Source organism: Stegostoma tigrinum, chromosome 45 (assembly GCF_030684315.1).
Source record: "Stegostoma tigrinum isolate sSteTig4 chromosome 45, sSteTig4.hap1, whole genome shotgun sequence".
In the NCBI taxonomy this organism is placed as follows: Eukaryota; Metazoa; Chordata; class Chondrichthyes; order Orectolobiformes; family Stegostomatidae; genus Stegostoma; species Stegostoma tigrinum.
This window is the reverse complement of record NC_081398.1, coordinates 9,510,228-9,529,891: the sequence shown is the minus strand read 5'-3', so window position 1 is coordinate 9,529,891 and position 19,664 is coordinate 9,510,228. Positions and strand designations below refer to the sequence as shown.

Here is a 19,664-nt window from a genome sequence, read left to right as displayed (position 1 = left end):
ACCAATCCCTGACACACTCCTTCGCAGCCCTGGCTGCACTCATTGAGTCATACAGAACGGAAACCGACCTTTTGGTCCAACCCGCCCATGCTAACTGGATATCCTAAATTAATCTAGTCCCATTTGCCAGAATTTGGCCCATTTCCCCCTAAACCCTTCTTATCCATGTGCCCTTCCATGTTCCTTTTAAATGTTGTATTTGTACCAGCCTCCACCACTTCCTCTGGCAGCTCATTCCATATGTACACCACCCTCTATGTGGAAAAAGTTGCCCTTTAGGTCCCTTCAAAATCTTTCTCCTCTCACCTTAAACCTATGCCCTCTGGTTTGGACTCCCCTACCCTGAGGAAAAGACTTTAGCTATTCCCCCTATCTATGCCCCTCATGATTTTATAAACTTCTAAAAGGTCACCCCCCAGTCTCCGATGTTCCAGGGAAAATAGCCCCAGCCTATTCACCATCACTGAATAGCTCAAACCCTCCAGTCCCAGCAACAACCTTGTAATTCTACGCTGAACCCTTTCCAGTTTGAACGTCTTTCCTATAACAGGGAGACCAGAATTGAAGGCAGTATTCCAAAAATGGCCTCACCAACGTCTTGTACAGCCACAGGACGACATCCCAATGCCCAAGACCCCATGTCCAATGCGGTGCACTGTGTGTGTGTGTGTGTGTGTGTGTGTGTGTGTGTGTGTGTGTGTGTGTGTGTGTGTGTGTGTGTGTGTGTGTGTGTGTGCGCGTCTGCCTTTCCTGATTTGATGTTTTCCTAAACTTTCTAATTTTGGTTGTGTCGCACCTTAAGCATATTGAACTTTCACCTGGGTTTTTCACTATGTTGTAAATATATCGATATAAATTGTACCATTCTTCTCTTTTCCCTTTCTGGCTCGCAGCTGATGGGTTTCAGTCTCCTTCTCTGCACAGTCCTGGAAATAAGCACATTTTGAAAATAAACAAAAGTTGAAATTTAAAGCCATAAAACAACATGCATTTCTCACATATTAATATGTCATGTTTCTGATTATATTTAGCCTTAATTATATCTCAAGGAATGAGTACAGCCACGCGTAGCACAATTGGAAATCATCAAATGAATTCCCACAGGTTCCCATAATTAAAAATCCCCACATGCTATTCAGGATAATCTACTTACTGGCTTATCTCTTGGGTAGCTAAACTGCACAGAACAGGACTATGCCAGACTCGATATGAATTGCATATTGCAATAGATGGTTTTGGGGCAGCAGGGGAAAGAGTGTGGGGAAAATGAGTCAAGATTCCCTATTTCCGATCATGATGATTAGCAATCTCTATTAGAATTATAATTAGATTTATTATCATGCGTACTCAAGCTACTAAAGAACAGGAGTGCAGTGTACAATGTCACCAACATATGGTGTCATCTTAAGTATATAAAAAAGAGAAAATAAAGAAAAAAAGTTACACTACATTGCAAATATACAGGATTAAATTAGGTAAAATAAAAAATAAAGCTTAAAATATAGACATTACAGTCTTTATATAAATGATTCCACATGATCTGACCAGGCTCCACTGGTTCCCAGCCAGCAGCCATCTTCTCTATTGAAACGGTGTATGTCTAGATAAGGCGGAATACACATACAATATCCCTGAAATGTTTCTTTTAAAAGAACACCTGTTCTTCAGTAGAAACGTAGGAGGCAGTTATGTCAGCTTGTTAATGGATGCATCAGGTTAATGCCTTTTTCAAGTGATGGATGATTATTGTCGGCCACTGGACTCTGTGCAGAGGCATATATATCAACGGTACAGGTTACATGACTACAGTAAGCCTGTCTGTATACTAAATACAATTACATTTCTCCAAGGGTCCCCCATTCATAAAAAAGTTACACATTCTGTTATTTGCAAGTTAAACAAGTTACTCAGTGCACATGGCCACAAAGAAAATTGTCATTCATTGATAAAGCACCTTCGACAGTTCTGCTTCTGCCAGTCACTGCATATGTATAGCATACATAATCTTTATTTTGATCTCCTAATGGTACGCATGTGTGTTGTCATTGGCTGTTGGTCTGGTATCTGCTGTTCCTAGGACATTGTTTCCTTACCCAGGGAGTGGCATTCTCATGGTGAGTGCTGTTGCGGTGGTAGCTATTATTGCTGATCCGTTTCCTTTGCCGTGGAATGGTGGACCTTTGAGACTGATGGTTGCTCTGCCCCTGTGTCAATGGTGGGATCACATCTTCCTGATCAGTAATGAACTAACAAGTTCTCTAGTTGTACATAGTCTGAAGTTGTTACAATATACCTGGTAGCTCACACTCTCCACGTCACAAAGATGGCAACTGTTCAACACAGGTCCCAATTTACCATGTGGTCTGAACTTTGTTTTGAACATTTTATTGAGAGAATGTTGGCACTCTGACTAGCTCCAGTGTTCAGCTCTGACAATGATATGGGAGCTTGGTAGAAGAGGTGTTGGCAAAGTGGTAATGTCACTTGACCAATCCAGTGTTGTCAGTTCAAATCCTACCTCAGTGGGTGGTTTTCTTAATTCATTCATGGGATGAGGGCGTCACTCACCAGGTAGCATTTATTACCTATCCCTAGTTGCCCAGAGGGCAGTTAAGAGTCAACCACATTGCTGTGGGTCTGGAGTCACGTAGGTTCAAGCAGGCAAGGATGGCAGTTTCCTTCCCTAACGGGCATTAGTGAACCAGATGGGTTTTCCCCAACAATTGACAATGGATTCATGGTCATCATTAGATTCTTAATTCCAGATATTTTATTGAATTCACATTCCGTCTGCCGTGGCAGGATTCAAACCCACATCCCCAGGACATTATCTGGATCTCTGGGTTAACAGTCCAACGATAATACCACTTGTCTATTGCCTCCATCGCGTGGGGTTAAAGTCAATTAATCAAGGCTAGAATTTAAAGAAAAGCTAGACAATGAAACCATTGGTGGTGGTCATGAGAAAAAAGCATGTTTTCAAAAATTCATTCACAGATGTGAGTGTTGCTGGCTAGCCCAGCATTTGTTGACCATCCCTAAATGCCCAGAGGGCAGTTAACCATCAATCACATTGCTATCGGCCAGACCAGGTAAGGACAGCAGGTACCTTCCCTAAAGGGCACTACTGAACCAGATGGATTTTCTCGAGAGATGAGAATGGCTTTACAATCATCATTAGACTCTTAATTCCAGATTTTCTTTTCATATTGAATTCAAGTTTCATCATCTGCCATGGAAGGATTCAAACCCCGTGTCCTTACAGCATTACCTGAATCCCTGGGCTAATAGTCCAGCGATAAAACCACTTGGCCTCTTTAATTGTTTCTGTTTCTGTTCCGATTTAGGCTCATCTGGTGATCACTCTCAGCAGATACACTACACAGACTGTGCTCTGTGATGGTGTTTTCCTGTGTCTCCACATCTATTGACTACCATTTCCACTCCCCCTCCCATTCTCTTGATGACATGTCCATCATGGGCCTCCTGCAATGCCACAATGATGCCACCCGAAGGTTGCAGGAACAGCAACTCATATTCCGCCTGGGAACCCTGCAGCCATATGGTATCAATGTGGACTTCACCAGTTTCAAAATCTCCCCTTCCCCTACCGCATCCCTAAACCAGCCCAGTTCGTCCCCTCCCCCCACTGCACCACACGACCAGCCCAGTTCGTCCCCTCCACCCACTGCATCCCAAAACCAGTCCAACCGGTCTCTGCCTCCCTAACCGGTTCTTCCTCTCACCTATCCCTTCCTCCCACCACAAGCTGCACCTCCATCTCCTACCTACTAACCTCATCCCACCTCCCTGACCTGTCCGTCTTCCCTGGACTGACCTATCCCCTCCCTACCTCCCCACCTATACCCTCTCCACCTATCTTCTTTTATCTCCATCTTCGGTCCGCCTCCCCCTCTCTCCCTATTTATTCCAGCTCCCTCTCCCCATCCCCCTCTCTGATGAAGGGTCTAGGCCCGAAACGTCAGCTTTTGTGCTCCTGAGATGCTGCTTGGCCTGCTGTGTTCATCCAGATCCACACTTTATTATCTTGGATTCTCCAGCATCTGCAGTTCCCATTATCTCTGACACATTGTATTCCTCGCTCTGTTCTATTACCCGAATGTACTTTGTAAGGTAATAAGCTGCCGTACTGCACACAAAATAAAACTTTTCACTGCGTCTAGGTATTTGTGACAATAATAAGTCAAATCCAATCAAAAATCAAATGAAATAATGAGACCTCTTCAAATGTTTATTCAGATCCTTTTGATCTATGCAAACTTACAGTTTTTCAGTTCCTGTACCTTGTCTTTCAGGTTGGATTTGAGGACAGTTAGAACACTCCTCAACAGATGCAGCATTGGAATCTGAGTCCACTTCGAGATGAGATGATACTCACCAGGAAGACATCTAAAACCCCAACAGATGTCTCTGTAACCCTCTAGGATCTGATCCAGCAGTCAACGGCTCAGTAGCCCTTGAAGAGCTGCAATCTCATCTTGCAGACTGAGGATTACTATCCGAAAATTCTAAACTATTTGAGCAGAGCTGAGTTGAGTAGATTTTGCTTAACGTTCAGCATTTAGAATTCCACATCATCATTCTTCCCACTGCATCAGACTCTCAGCTTTATTTGTCCTCTTGGAAAATAAATCGTGGCACTTTGCTGTCGTTCAGTTTACAACCACTGAGGAGTTGCCTTCAGTCAGCGAGCTTGAGAAGTAGCAGAAATTAATTTTGTCACTTGCAAATACAAACTTTGATGCTGGTGGCAGGTCATTTGCATCTTTCTTCCCAGACGGTTTTTAATTATCTTGTTGCAGAAGTGCTGACCTTGGCTGGGGTACAATTCCACAGGCACTGGACTGTCTCAAATACCTCATGCTAATGCATATGAACTGAAAGAATTATAGATTCCCTCCAGTGTGGAAGCATACCATTCGGCCCTTCAAGTCTACACCGACTACTCCAAAGAGTAGCCCACCCAGACCCAAACCCTAACCTATCCGTAACCCTGCATTTCCCATGGCTAATCCACCCAGCCTGCACGTCCTTGGATACTACGGGCAATTTAGCATAGCCAATGCACCCTAATCTATGCCTCACCTCCTCTCACACAGCTCACCGACTGGAGAATTCCAGGCTTGGTTCTGGAGGTCCATGTCAGGTAAGCGACATGCTGGTAGGATGCTACAGAGGTCCAGACAGCCCACCAATCTGGTCACCTTCCAATCCAGGGCGTTGTACCGTGCACATCTTTGGGTTGATTAAAGAGTCTGGACTTTAGAAAGTGTAAAATAAAACAAGGAACTGAGGATGCTGAAGATCTGAAACAAAAACAGAAATTACTGGAGAAACTCAGCAGGTCTGGCAGCGTCTGTGGAGAGAGAGGCAGCAGAATTAAATTTCAAGTCCAGAGGCCCGTTCTGAAGGGTTGCTGGACAGAAAATATGAACTCCGTTTCTCCCTTCACAGATGCTGCCGGACCTGCTACGTTTCTCCAGCAATTTCCGTAACCTGAAAAATTGATTGTTAATGTGATGCTGAATTGGACTGCCTGATCCTCCCCTGACATCTGCTTTCAGCAGAGGTTGCTAAACAGAAATCGAGCGTGGAAATGCCACCCGATTCTACAGCTGCACTCCCAGCCCAGAGGCACTGTGTAAAGAGGAACTGCCCTGACAGACTGTTTAGCTCAGCACAGACAGGGATTAAACCTGGCACATTAGAATAGTAAAGGGCTCAGTATTGCACCAGACCCATTAGCTCATTGAGGGGGACAGAACAATCCAATCCAAAAGTACTTCATTGTCTGAATGTCTTTGAGGCATTTTGACAATGGGAGATGGTGCTGTATAAAATATTAGATATTTTAAAAATAAACTTGTAGTATTATTGTGCATCAAATGCGTGCAGGAGCCTGGCAAACACTGTCCATGCTGACAATTAAAGGGCACGGTACAACTCCCTAGATGGGAGGGTGACCAGATTGGTGGGCTCCACATACATTTATGAGGCTTCAAGGTAAATCCTCAACTGCCCCGAACAGCACAGTGTAGGCAGCCATGGTGAAAGAAGTGAGCCATTTCATAAAAACATACGGTAGGGAAGAGGCACTTCAACCCAGCAAAGCTGCCCTAACAAAAAACTATTCTGAAGCTACACCAATCTCACTTTCCTGCACTTGGCCCACAGCCTTGAATGTTATGACATTTCAAGTGCTCATCCTGAAATAACTCCACAGAGGCTGGCATCCTGTCAACAAGACAACCTTTATTCACAGAATACTTGACACTGGTCTGGTTTCCTCAGAGCCGGCTCTCAAAGTGAACAGACCCTTTCTGACACTCTTGTTTATATCTGTCAGTCAGGGCTCCCTGATTGGACCAGATTAACAGCCCCAATCAGGGAATTACATTCTATGAGGTCCTCTTGGCTGACCTTGCTACAGTCACTACATCTTGGTAGTTTTTAAAGGTTGCAAGGTTTTCTGCCTCAACTATCCTTCAAGGCACTGCATTCCACATTCCCACCACCCTTTGGGTGAAATTTCTTTCCTCAAATCCTGTCTAAACTTCCTGCCTTTCACTTTAAAGTTATGGTCCCTTGTCATTGAACTTATAACTAAAGAGAACTGCTGCTTCCTATCCGCCCTGTCCAAGCCCCTCATGATCGTATGCACCTCAGTCCGGCCCCCTCTCAGCCATCTCGGCTCTAAAGAAAAGGACCTGAGCTTATCCAGCCTCTCTTCAGAGCTAAACTGCTCCAGCCCAGGCAACATCCTGGTGAACCTCCTCTCCATCCCCTCCAGAGCAACTAACTTCTTCCTATAGTGTGGCAGCCAGAACTGCACGCAGTACTCTGGCTGTAGCCTAACCAGAGTTCTGCACAGCTCCCATGTAACCTCCCTGTTCTTACAATCTATGCCACCATGTGGTATTTGTGCCACTTGGGTCTTACAACATTACAGCATAAGAAACAGCACCAGAAGTAAGCCATCTGGCTGACTGAGCCTGCTCTGCCATTCAATAAGATCACGGCTGATCTTATCGTGGACTCAGCTCCACTCACCCAATCACTCACCACAAATCTTAATTTCTTTGCTGTTCAAAAATATTTCTATCTTAACTGCCGTTCCAACCTTTAGCCTACATGGATTTAAAGCTCCTACTCATGTTTATATTAGTGTAAACAATAGGAGCCTCCTCCTGAAAAAGTACATGGAATCTAAAACATCAGTGATTTATTAAAAGGATCATTATGTATTTCACAAGCCTAAACCCTTGACTAGATTGCAAATTACAACTGATTACTGGGTATTAATTACACTGTACATAAGCCACCAGAATCAACCATTTTGTATGTAATCTATCCTAACTCCTTGACTAAATTACAGTGTAAAAGCCAAAAGAACTGCAGATGCTGGAAATCAGAAGTAAAAACAGAAATTGCTGGAAAAGCTCAGCAGGTCTGGCAACACCTGTGGAGAAAAATCAGAGTTAGTATTTCAGATCCAGTGTCCCTTCCTCAGAATGCAGTTAACTCTGATTCCTCTCCACAGATACTGCCAGACCTGCTGAGCTTTTCCAGCAATTCCTATTTTTGTTAAATTACAGTACGTTGCTTATTTCCGGGTATCCAACTTTATTTTAATCTTCAATCCATCCGACCTCTCCATGAAATAAGACTTTACCCCACACCACAACACCACCCTAGTTGCTTCTGGTCATCACTACATGTCTAATGCCGGAATTATTGAAACAACAAGGATTGTAACAAGGGTGATGCTCCATCAAAGAATAATCCTGGAGTTAACCCCCACTTGCCTCCATTCAATTGGTCTGCACATCCTTTGTGTTTCTTTCCTGTGTGTTCACGCATGACTGGAAAAGCCTTAAAATCATTTCTCTGATTCACTCGTGGGATATGGGCATCACTGGCTGAGCCAGCATTTATTGCTTGTCTCGAGTTGACTTTGAGAAGTTGTTGGTGATCTGGACTCTCGAACCGCTGCAGTCCATGTGACGCAGGTAGAACGCAATGCCCTTCCGGCTGTGTCCTGAAATGGCTGACTCTTGTAGGGGTACAGCTTCAGGGTTGTCACTAGCCGACACCAAAATAGCTGTCTGTTGTGTTTTCAAGTGTGGACATTAACTGGTAGTGATGAACCATTCCATTGGACACCTGACTTAGCTTCCCACCTACCATCCTCTGTAAATATCATCCAAAACTCTTCTGTCCTATGCGCCACATCCCTGTCCATTTATCTCCACTGTGCTTGCTTACCTGTCCTGTCATGGCAAAGGGTAACCAGACCCAGAATGTTAACTCTGATTTTTTTTTCACAGATGCCGCCAGATCTGCTGAGCTTTTCCAGCAACTTTGTTTTTGACCTGATTCCTGGTCTGGCAATGCCTTGACACTTGAAGTCTTCATTTTTCAGTTCAAATTCTCCATTGCCCATGCCTCCTCTCCATTTCTGTGGTTTTCTCCAGCCCAAACTCTCCAAGATTTACACAACTACTCTAATTCTATTGTCTTGGAGTTCCTTATTTCCTTTGCTTCACATCCTAAGCTCTGGAATTCCCCTCCCTAAACATCTCTGTCCCTGCATCTCTCTCTTTCCTCCTTTTAAGAAACTCCCTTAAAATCTGCACCTTTGGGCAAGCTCTTGGTTGTCTGCCTTGATGTCTGTTTTCTGTGGCCTGTCGTCAAGGTGTGAGTGACCCTGCTGTTGTGAAGGACATTTTCGTAGGTTAGAGGTGTTACATAAATGCAATCAGTTGTTGTATCCACCTAAGTGGACTCTTGCTATCACACCTGATATACACTTTCCAGCAGAGATCATTGTGGTGTGATGAATAATTAAAATTCTAAATCTTTTCTTCCTCTGCCCAAACAAATCTACTCCAAAACCTTATACAGCCCAAACATGCACGAGGCTGTTATAATTGCCTTAGATCAAATAACTTGGGGATTCCTTGGGCTGAACACTTTACTGAGACCCACCTTACTCCAAAACTCTTCTTTGTTCCTGGGTTTTGGTCTTTTTGCATCCTCAACAATGCAGGGATCCTCTGTGAAACAAAAGCAATAATTTCAAAGTTTACTGTACAGTATATCATTGCACTATACACTTACAACAGACACATGAATCACAGCAGTACCATCTAGAAAAGGACTGAGGGCCAATCTCCAGCTGGGCTTCGGCTGAGAAGAATGAGGGAAAATTTCAACAACTAATAAAATTCAAGCAGGAAACTTGATTGACATGGACAAGTTGGTCCAAAGGGTCTGTTTCCAACAGGGTAGATGCAGTAATGATGATCCCGATGATGGGAAGAGTTCAGAAGCAGGGATAAACCAAATAGGACTGACATTAAGAGGACATTTAGTCACCCAGAGAATATTGAGACTGTGGAATTTGCAACCACAGAAAGCAGTTGAGGCAAAATCATTGAAAGGATTAGAAACAGTATTTGGAGCTAAATGGAGCACAGGATGGGGGGAGGAAATGCGAATAGGTTATTATTGAGTTAGATGATCAGCCAAGAATGGCACAGCGGGCTTTTTTTTCCCCTTTATTAGACCATAAGACATAGGAGTGGAAGTAAGGCCATTCGGCCCATCGAGTCCACTCCGCCATTTAATCATGGCTGATGGGCATTTCAACTCCACTTACCCGCACTCTCCCATAATTCCTTGCAAGATGAAGAATTTATCGATCTCTGCCCTAAAGACATTTAACATCCCGGCCTCCACTGCGCCCCATGGCAATGAATTCCACAGGCCCACCACTCTCTGGCTGAAGAAATGTCTCCTCATTTCCATTCTAAATTGACCCCCTCTAATTCTAAGGTTGTGCCCACGGCTCCTAGTCTCCCCACCTAATGGAAACAACTTGTCAGCGTCCACCCTTTCTAAGCCATGCATTATCTATTTCTATTAGATCTCCCCTCAACCTTCTAAACTCTAATGAATACAATCCCAGGATCCTTAGCCATTCATCGTATGTTAGGCCTACTATTCCAGGGATCATCCGTGTGAATCTCCGCTGGACATGCTCCAGTGCCAGTATGTCCTTCCTGAGGTGTGGGGCCCAAAATTGGGCACAGTATTCTAAATGGGGCCTAACTAGAGCCTTATAAAGCCTCAGAAGCACATCGCTGCTTTTATATTCCAACCCTCTTGAGATAAATGACAACATTACATTCGCTTTCTTAATCACAGACTCAACCTGGAAGTTAACCTTTAGAGAATCCTGGACTAGAACTCCCAGATCACTTTATATTTCGGCTTTATGAGTTTTCTCACCGTTTAGAAAATAGTCCATGCCTGTAATCTTTTTCCAAAGAGCAAGACCTCGTATTTGCTCACATTGAATTTCATCAGCCATTTCCTGGACCACTCTCCTAAACTGTCTAAATCTTTCTGCAGCCTCCCCACCTCCTTAGTACTACCTGCCTGTCCAACTAACATTGTATCATCGGCAAACTTCGCCAGAATGCCCCCAGTCCCTTCATCCAGATCATTAATATATAAAGTGAACTGCTGCGGCCCCAACACTGAACCCTGCGGCACACCACTTGTCACAAGTTGCATTCCGAAAAAGAGCCTTTTATCCCAACTCTCTGCCTTCTGTCAGACAGCCAATCCTCAATCCAAGCCAGTAGCTCACCTCGAACACCATGGGCCCTCACCTTGCTCAGCAGCCTCCTGTGAAGCACCTTATCAAAGGCCTTTTGGAAGTCTAGATAGATAACATCTACTGCGTTTCCCTGATCTAACCTACTTGTTGCCTCTTCAAAGAATTGTAACAGGTTTGTCAGGCATGACCTCCCCTTACTAAATCAATGCTGACTTGTTCTAATCCGACCCTGCACTTCCAAGAATTTAGAAATCTCATCCTTAACGATGGATTCTAGAATTTTACCAACAACCGAGGCTAGGCTAATCAGCCTATAACTTTCCATCTTTTGTCTTGATCCTTTCTTAAACAAGGGGGTTACAACAGTGATTTTCCAATCATCTGGGAGTCTCCCTGACTCCAGTGACTTTTGAAAGATCATTCATGCGATGAGGGCGTCGCTGGCCAGGCAACATTTATTGCCCAGCAGGCAGTTGAGAATCAACCACATTGCTGTGGGTCTGGAGTCACATGTAGGTGAGACCAGCTAAGGATGGTAGCTTCCTCCCCTAAAGGACATAGGTGAACCAGATGGGCTTTTCCGACAGTCGGCAATGGATTCACGGTCATCATTAGACTCTTAATTCCAGACATTTTATTGAATTCAAATTCCACCATCTGCCGTGGTGGGATTCGAGCCCAGGTCCCCAGAATATCAGCTGGGTTTCTGGATTAATAGTCTAGCGATAATACCACTAGGCCATTGCCTCCCCTTGAGTAACTAAATGCCTACAAAATTCTGCCCATTGTCTCTGTTATATTTTGAATTTCTCCCTGCTGTCAATGACACTGGGGGCCTGTGTGAATGTAGCTGCAATTCACATCAAAACGGTGCATTATTACATGGAATCGATTTTATAAAGAACTCATTCATCAAAGAAAATAGCACCTTCAAGTTGTTCTAATGAATTGGAGAAGTTACAAACCAGTCCAAATCACACAGAAATTAGTTACCCAGTGATTCCTGACTGGCACTATCTTCAGAAAGTTTGGCATCTTCAATTCCCTTATATCTGACAAGAAATCCAAACTGGGATATTCGGTCCTGCAAAGAAAATATTTCAGAAAAGCGAAAGAGTGCTTTAGTGCATTTGTGATACACACGTACACATACACAGTTTCAAACAAACACCACACACACACACACACACACACACACACAGTTACAGCCCCAGATGTACTCTGTGAACAAAGTTACACAAAACTGTACCATACTGCACATCACTTCCATCATAAGCAATGCCATATCTTCATTACCAATGATGTGTTCTCAAAAGCAAACACTGGTCCGAAGTTTTGCATCCTAAAACAATCTGAGGCTGTGAAGCAGAATCTCTTCCAGAAAGAGCTCGTGCAAACTTGCCATAGGTGGGTTAAACTCACGTTGCCATCCACATATGCAAAGCCCATCACATCAAGGTAACCATTAACAAGTCTAGAGGACATTTGTATTTCATGTTCCAGCATATTTTGGTCAGATCGGAGAAGCTTTTACAAAACTTGTCAGGTTAAGGGTTGTTTTATTCACTCATGAGTATTTCTGGATGGGCCAGCATTCATTGGCCATCCCTAATCACCCCAGAGGGCAGTTATGAGTCAACCACCTTGTTGAGGGTCTGGAGTCACATATAGGCTCAACCAAGTAAGGATGGCAGATTCCCTTCGCTAAAGGGCATTAGTGGACCAGATGGATTTTTCCTAATAACTGACAATGGTTTTATGGTGATCATTAGATTCAGCTTTTTTACTGAATTTAACTGGCGGGATTTGAACCTGGGTCTCTGGAATATTAGCTGAGTTTCTGGATTTATAGTCTAGCGTGATACCACCCCTTGGCTGTTGCCTCCCCGGGGTTCGGGAACCTGGAGAGAAGCGAGCAGGTGGGAACGTTCGGTCCACTGTCAAACAGTTTGACAATTCAGAGGTTGTTATTAGATGCTCACTTTTAAGTTGGATGTGCTTTTACTGCAGGGATTGATCACAAGGTTCTGACCCGATGGGGCGTGCGTGGTGTTATCATGGGACAATGGGAGTACGAAAGGGCAGAGAAGGCAGATGAGGGGGCTGAGACTGAGGCAGCATAGGCACAAGGTAGAGAGCTGGGCCAATTTCCCAGACAATGCAGGTAGGCTTTCTAACCAGGCTAGTTGGCCATTGCACTCTTCCAATGTTACCTTGGGCCTGCTTAGGGGGAAGACAGGCCTGAACCACATCTGCCCACATTTGTAGGGGACAAACTTGGTAGGTATGGAAGATATTCCAAAGAGGAGTCATATTCCACTGGAAACGTTAACTCTATTCCTTTCTCTGCAAATGCTGCTAGACCTGCTGAGATTCTCCAGCACTTTCTATTTTTATTTTGCACAGTATTTTGCTTTGCCTTAAGGCTCACTCTCTAATTTGGTTAAGTCTTTCCATTCTTCCTCATTTATGAGGTGAAATTTAAGTCTGAAGACTTCTTTAAAAATCTCAAAAAGAGCAAAGGAAGGCAGTTTTGCCAGTTTTAAAGCTAAAAATCAATAAAGGCCTCTGAGACACCTGTATTTTAACTTTCTGAGCTTCTTCAGCCATCTTCTTCGCAGTGTTTACTCTCTTCGAGAAATCACGCTTCTATGTACAAGAGAAATTAAATGAAACAAGGATGAATTCTAACACCACATCACTGAAATGTCTTAAACAACTGCTAGATACATGAGATAAAAGGGTGTAGAGCTGGATGATCACAGCAGGCCAAGCAGCGTCAGAGGAGCAGGAAGGCTGACATTTTCGTCCTAGATCCTTCAAAATGTTTAGGCCCAAAACGTCAGCCTTCCTGCTCCTCTGATGCTGCTTGGTCTGCTGTGATCATCCAGCTCTACACCTTGTTATCTCAGATTCTCCAGCATCTGCAGTTCCTACTATCTCTGCTAGATTTATACCAGCAGGTGTGAGAAACACAAACACCCATTCTGTGTATTTTCTTCGTGGTCATCTCAGGCTAGGCCAGCATTTATTGCCTGTCCCTGATTGCCCAGGGGGCCATTGAGAGTTAGTCTCGTTGCCGTAGGTCTGGAGTTACATGTAGGCCCGACCAAGTAAGGATGGCAGATTTCCTTCCCTGAAGGACATTAGTGACCCAGAAAGAATTTCCCAACAATTGAGAATGTTGCTTTCTTAACAGTTCTCTGTCCTGTCCCGGCTATGCTCCCTTTACAAACATTTTTTTTCCCCATCAACCCGATGTCTAAATGTTCGATACATCTCTGTAGCAGATGAGACTTGAACCCAGGCCTTCTGGCCCTGACTTAGGGACGCTAACACTGCACCACAATAGCCCCTTAACAGCATGTCACTACAATGTAGCGTACCTTCATGGGAGCTTCAGCTTTGATTTTTGGGTATTTTTAATCAATCTGTGAGGCACACTCTGGAGCAGGTGGGATTTGAACCTGGTCCAAAGGCAAGGACATTATCACTGCCCCACAAGAGCTCTCAAATCATGAGCAAGTCAACTCGCCACTCTTGGGGATTGGGGGGTGGGGGGGGTGGGGGTGGGGGGGTGGGGGGGTGGGGGGGTGTTGCGGATTCACACCTGACTCCCCTGATCATCATCTAAGTCTCCGGAACAATAGTCTAGCAATAATACTACTAGGCCATGACTTCCTCTTCTGGACTCAGGGACCAGTGCTGGCCTGGACCCCTGCTCCCCTTCAATCTGCACCGTGGGGTCTTTAAGCTGTCTCTAAACCAGCAGTGCAGGAAATAAAAGGGAATTGGACACAGGGAGAGAAATTCTGCAGGACTATGGGCAAAGGGGTGGGTTAGGAATGGCGCTAGTTAGATTGGTCTTCAATAAAGACGACACAGACTCAATAAATTGCATAGTCTCCTCCTGTGTTATACAATGTCTCTATTAATGTTTGCTTTATATTTACTGGAGAGCCAGCACTCCTGGCATTGCAGCACTACCTACAACCTGAAACAGCAGGAGGCCAATTGAGGATGCTTCCATCTTCACTGTTGGTCGCTTGGCAAACAGCAGGGAGAGGTCGTTAAGATCAAGCCCCATTTTTCACAAAGAGGGGACAGTACTTATCAGATTTAAACTAGAAAGCAAAAAAAGAGCATGTTTTCTGGATACTGCTAATAAATTTTACTTACTGCCACGTTTCTCTCTTGAGGGATCTCCCGGAAACCCTTTATCAGCGGCACTGGGATCCATGCATGGCTTACAGTCGTGTCAAAAAATGTAATATGATATTTTGACTGGAAAAGCAGCAGAGGTTTTTAGTGCGCAGGAAAGTCACAATCAGTGTATTCACCTTAATAACCAACTTTTTCATAGATTCTTAGAATCCTTACAGTGTGGAAACAGGCCCTTCGTCCACACCGACCCTCAGAGCATGCCACCCAAGACCCAACCCCCTATAACCCACCTAAACTAGACATCCCTGAACACTATGGGCAATTTAGCACGGCTAATCCACCTCGCTTGCACATCTGCGGACTGTGGGAGGAAACTAGAGCACCTGGAGGAAACCCACCCAGACATAGAGAGAACGTGCAAACTCCACACAGACAGACAGACCTGAGGGTGGAATCAAACCCGAGTCCCTGGCACTGTGAGGCAGCAGTGCTAACCACTAAGCCACCTTGCCGCCCAACTGGCCACTTTTGGCCAGTTACACAGTTCCAAACATGATCCTCTCTGTGTGCTTTGTCCCCATTGGGGCACTGAGTTACAGTTTGCAAAGGCCCTCAATCGCAGTGAATGCCCAGTTAGCAGACCAGTGGTGGGATGCTACAATATTGACTGAGTTTAACTCCTGCCTCCGATCAGTACTCTGTGGGTACTGCAGGAAAAGGCGCTATGTACAGTTGCAAATTTGGGACAACAGACTCTGACTATTTATTTCCACATTAGGGGGTGTGGGCATCACTGGCTAAACTAGCATTTGTTCCCCAACCTTAGCTCACCCTTAGAAAGGTGGTGGTGAGCTGCTTTTATGTACAATACCATCCATGTGGTGTAGGGACACCCACACACTGCTGTTTGGGAGCAAGTTGCAGGATTTTGACCCAGAGACGCTGAAGGAACAGCTATATTTCCAAGTCAGGATGGTAAGTGGCTTGGAGGGGAACTTGCAGAGGGTGGTGTTCCTGTGTAGCTGCTGCCCTTGTCCTTCCAGATGGTGGTGATCATGGGTTTGGAAAGTGCTGTTGAGCCAGGCTTGGCAAATTAGTGCAGTACATCCTGCGGATGGCACACACTGTGGTTACCGTGTGTCATTGCTAGAAGGAACTAGCATTTACATAGTGCGTTTAATGTATTCGAACATCCTGATGCAAGTCACAGGAATGGTACCAAGCAAAAAAACTTGACACTGAGCTACAATCAGGAGTTCGGAGGGCTGTATGCACATTCCTCGCATTCGGCCATCACCCCTGTATTTTCCGACCTTCATGGTGTCCCCCAGTTAACAGCAGCCTGCGTTTTAACATTGTTACCCTTGTTTCCACATCCCACCCTGCTTCTCTGTGTCTATTGTTTCCTCCAGTCCTACAGCACTCTGAATTCTCTCCATTCCTCTTCTTCGAGACAATTGGGCACTTCCCCATTTCAGCCATCTTGCCACTGGCTACACCTTCAGCTTTTTGTAGAATCCCTAGAGTGTGGAAGCAGGTCATTCAGTCCAGTGAGTCTGCACTGAAGCCTCCAAAGAGCATCCCAACTCCCTCCACATCTCCCATGGCTAACCCACCATGTCTGGACATCCCTGGGCACTACGGGACAATTTAGCACAGCCAATTCACATAAGCTGCACATCTCTGAACTGTGGGAGGAAACCTACGCAGACACGGTGAGAACATGCAAACTCCACACAGTCACCCAAGGCTGGAATCAAACCAGGTTCCTGCTACCGTGAGGCAGCAGTGCTAACCACTGAGCCACCACAGGATCTGGCAATTTTTTGGAACCTCAACTCTGGAATTCCCTCTGTAAGCCTCCCTGCCTCTCTCTCTCTCTTTCTCTCTCTCTCTCTCTTTCTCTCTCTCTCTCTCTCTCTCTCTCTCTTTCTCTCTCCCTCTTGTCCACTATTCTTCATAAAGCCTAACCCTTCTTTGATCACTTTCCTAACATCCTGCTTGGTATTCAATTTAACCTGGCAGCACTCCCATGTAGCACCTTAGGATATTTTTGGCTCATTGAAAGTGCAATTTCGTATCACGCTGTTAATTTGTTGCTTCCCAATACTCTTGCAACTCCAGCTTCACAACCTACTCAGCTGTCAAAACTTCCTCTCTTTCAGGGAAATAAAACACAGGCACCCTCACAGCCACGGAAATCAGCACAGACCGAGAACTGAAATGTGACAGAAGATTGCAGCAGCAGGAGTCGGCTACACAGCACCCTGAATTGCTCCAAGATCCATCAATGTCATTGCTAATCTGACTTTAGCCTTAGCTCCACTTTCCTGCCTGTTCCCCACAAGCCCCAACAATCCTGTAGACAAAACTGAGCTGGGGACATATTGTGTGTTTCAGCCTCAATTGCTCTCTGGAGAGGGATATTCCAAAGACTGGCAACTCTCAGAGAGAAGTAAACATCTTCCACATGTCCATCTTAAATGGGAGATGCCTGATTTTTCAGCTGTGCCTAGCTTGCACCATGAGGGGAAACATCCTCTGAACATCTACCCTCTCAATTCCCTCAGAATCTTGAATAACGTCACCGCTAGTTCTTCAAAACTCCAATATGTATAGGACTAACTGGTTAAATCTTTCTTTATAAGACCTAAGGATCACCTGAGTGAATCTTCTTTGAATTGCCTTCCATGCAAGGACATTCCTCCTTAAGAATAGAGTCCAAAAAATGCTCACAGTGCTCTAGGTGTGGTCTCACTAATTCTCTCTATAGTCACTGCTTTTATAATATCTTCCCTTTTCAATAAAGGCCAACATTTCATTTGTCTTTCTGAGCTCCTTAGAATATCTCTGTGCTAACTGAAATAACTCTACAGAGGCCAGTATTCCATCACCAAGCTACGTTTTACGTACAAGTGCATTATATTTGATATTGGATTAGATTAGTTAAGATTCCCTATAGTGTGGAAACAAGCCCTTCGGCCCAACAAGTCCACACCGCCTCTTGAAGCATCCCACCCACACCCATCCCCCTATAACCCACACACCCCTGAACACTATGGGCAATTTAGCATGGCCGATCCACCTAGCCTGCACATCTTTGGACTGTCGGAGGAAACCGGAGCACCCGGAGAAAACCCACGCAGACACGGGGAGAATGTGCAAACTCCGCACAGACAGTTACCCGAGGCCGGAATCAAACCCGGGTCCCTGGTGCTGTGAGGCTGCAGTGCTAACCACTGAGCCACCGTGCCACCCCCAAAAGTCTGGCTTTAATCTATTAGTCCGGCTTCTTCACAGCCAGCTCTCAGAGTGTGCAGAACCCCTGACATATCTGTTTATGCCTGTCAGGTAGGGCTCCCTTATTGGACCAGGCTAACAGCCCCAATCAGGGAATTCATATTCTATGAGGTCCACCTGGCTGACCTTGTCACAATCACTACACTAACCTCTTGTGATTCATGTACGAGGATACTGAGATCCCTGTCACAAAGCTTTCTACAGTTTCCATTTAAATATATTGCCTTTTGTTATTCCTTCCAATGTAGGCAATTTCTCATTTTACCACATTATTCTCCATTTGCCAACTTTTCTGCCTACTCCTTTAGCCTGTCTACACCCCTCTGCAGGCCTCCATCCTTCTTACAACTTGCTATCCCATCATAAATTTGTAACGTCGACCTTAGCTTTATTTCTTTACTTTTCACTGTGTCACCAAGATTTTACATCTAGGTGCTCTTGTGCCTAAAATGGTGCCAGACAATGGAGACGTTGTAAACTTTTCACTACACTCCTATATCCCTTCAGATTTCAGCTCCAAAAGCTTGAGATTTCAAATAAACATGTTGGACGATAAGCTGGTGTCGTATGACTTCTGACTTTGCCCAACGCAGTCCAACACCAGCACCTCCACATCATCCATGTACTTGAGCACATGTAACAATAAAACCTAATTCTAATTCTTTCTTGCTATTAGCTCTTGTTATCAATTATTCAGCTTTTCTTCAGTCCTGGGCTATTATCCATAATCTCCTTGTTCACCTATCCCTTTCACATCTCTCTCTATCCCTTTCACATCTCTCTCTCTCTCTCTCTCTCTCTGGGCAAGATCTCCACCGCTCCACATGCCCCACCAACCTCATCTTCAGCATAAATACCACATTTTTCTGAGCTGCTAACAGTTCTGATGAAGAGTCACCAGAAATGTTGATTCAGCTTTCTCACCACAGAGCTGCTGAGTTTTGCCAGCAATTTCGGTTTTTGCATCCCAGTGGCCAAGCAGCTCAGAGGGAATACTGCTGGCAGCACTTCAACCACTTTGATTGCTACATCCACAACAAACTCCAATAAATGTCTCCAACATCTCTGGTGGCTGTCACTCAGTGCTACACTAGACAGTAGGATTGTACTGGACCTTTGTCTCATACTGACCGGAAACTGATCTGAGTCGGTTGTGAACATAAAGTATTTCCCAGTCTGCGGATCATGTTCCACCATCCCTGGCCACCTGAATAATTAAATATTTGTAGTTATGCATCTGACGGCAGCAAATAGACCAATGTAAGACACTTATTTATAATAATCTAATAGCAGAGCAGTTGAAATCAGTAAGAGCAGAATTTTCAATTCAGAAACGGACCTTGGACTTTACAGTCACACACACACACACACACACACACACACAGTCTCACTCTCACACGCTCACACACACCCCACCTTCAGCCTCTGGTAGAGATGAACCAAGAAATTACACATCAGTGAGTCTCATGTCAATGGTAGGCAAACTACTAGAGAAAATGCTGAACAGGCGAATTAATACCCACTTGGAAAGTTGGGGATAACTAAGGATAGT

At 44.7% G+C, this 19,664-nt stretch overlaps 1 protein-coding gene across 1 annotated transcript in view; it reads right to left on the bottom strand.

The window, feature by feature from the left end:
- LOC125448670 (zinc finger CW-type PWWP domain protein 1-like) overlaps window positions 1-19,664 on the bottom strand; it is a 41,428-nt gene that overhangs the window by 14,635 nt on the left and 7,129 nt on the right. The window contains exons 3-8 of the mRNA XM_059642678.1: window positions 19,244-19,319; window positions 14,828-14,932; window positions 13,226-13,297; window positions 11,642-11,732; window positions 9,010-9,077; window positions 863-926 (exon numbers count right to left, since the gene is read on the bottom strand). Of these exons, the coding sequence (XP_059498661.1) occupies window positions 863-926; window positions 9,010-9,077; window positions 11,642-11,732; window positions 13,226-13,297; window positions 14,828-14,932; window positions 19,244-19,319 (476 nt within the window). The remainder of the gene's footprint in view (window positions 1-862; window positions 927-9,009; window positions 9,078-11,641; window positions 11,733-13,225; window positions 13,298-14,827; window positions 14,933-19,243; window positions 19,320-19,664) is intronic.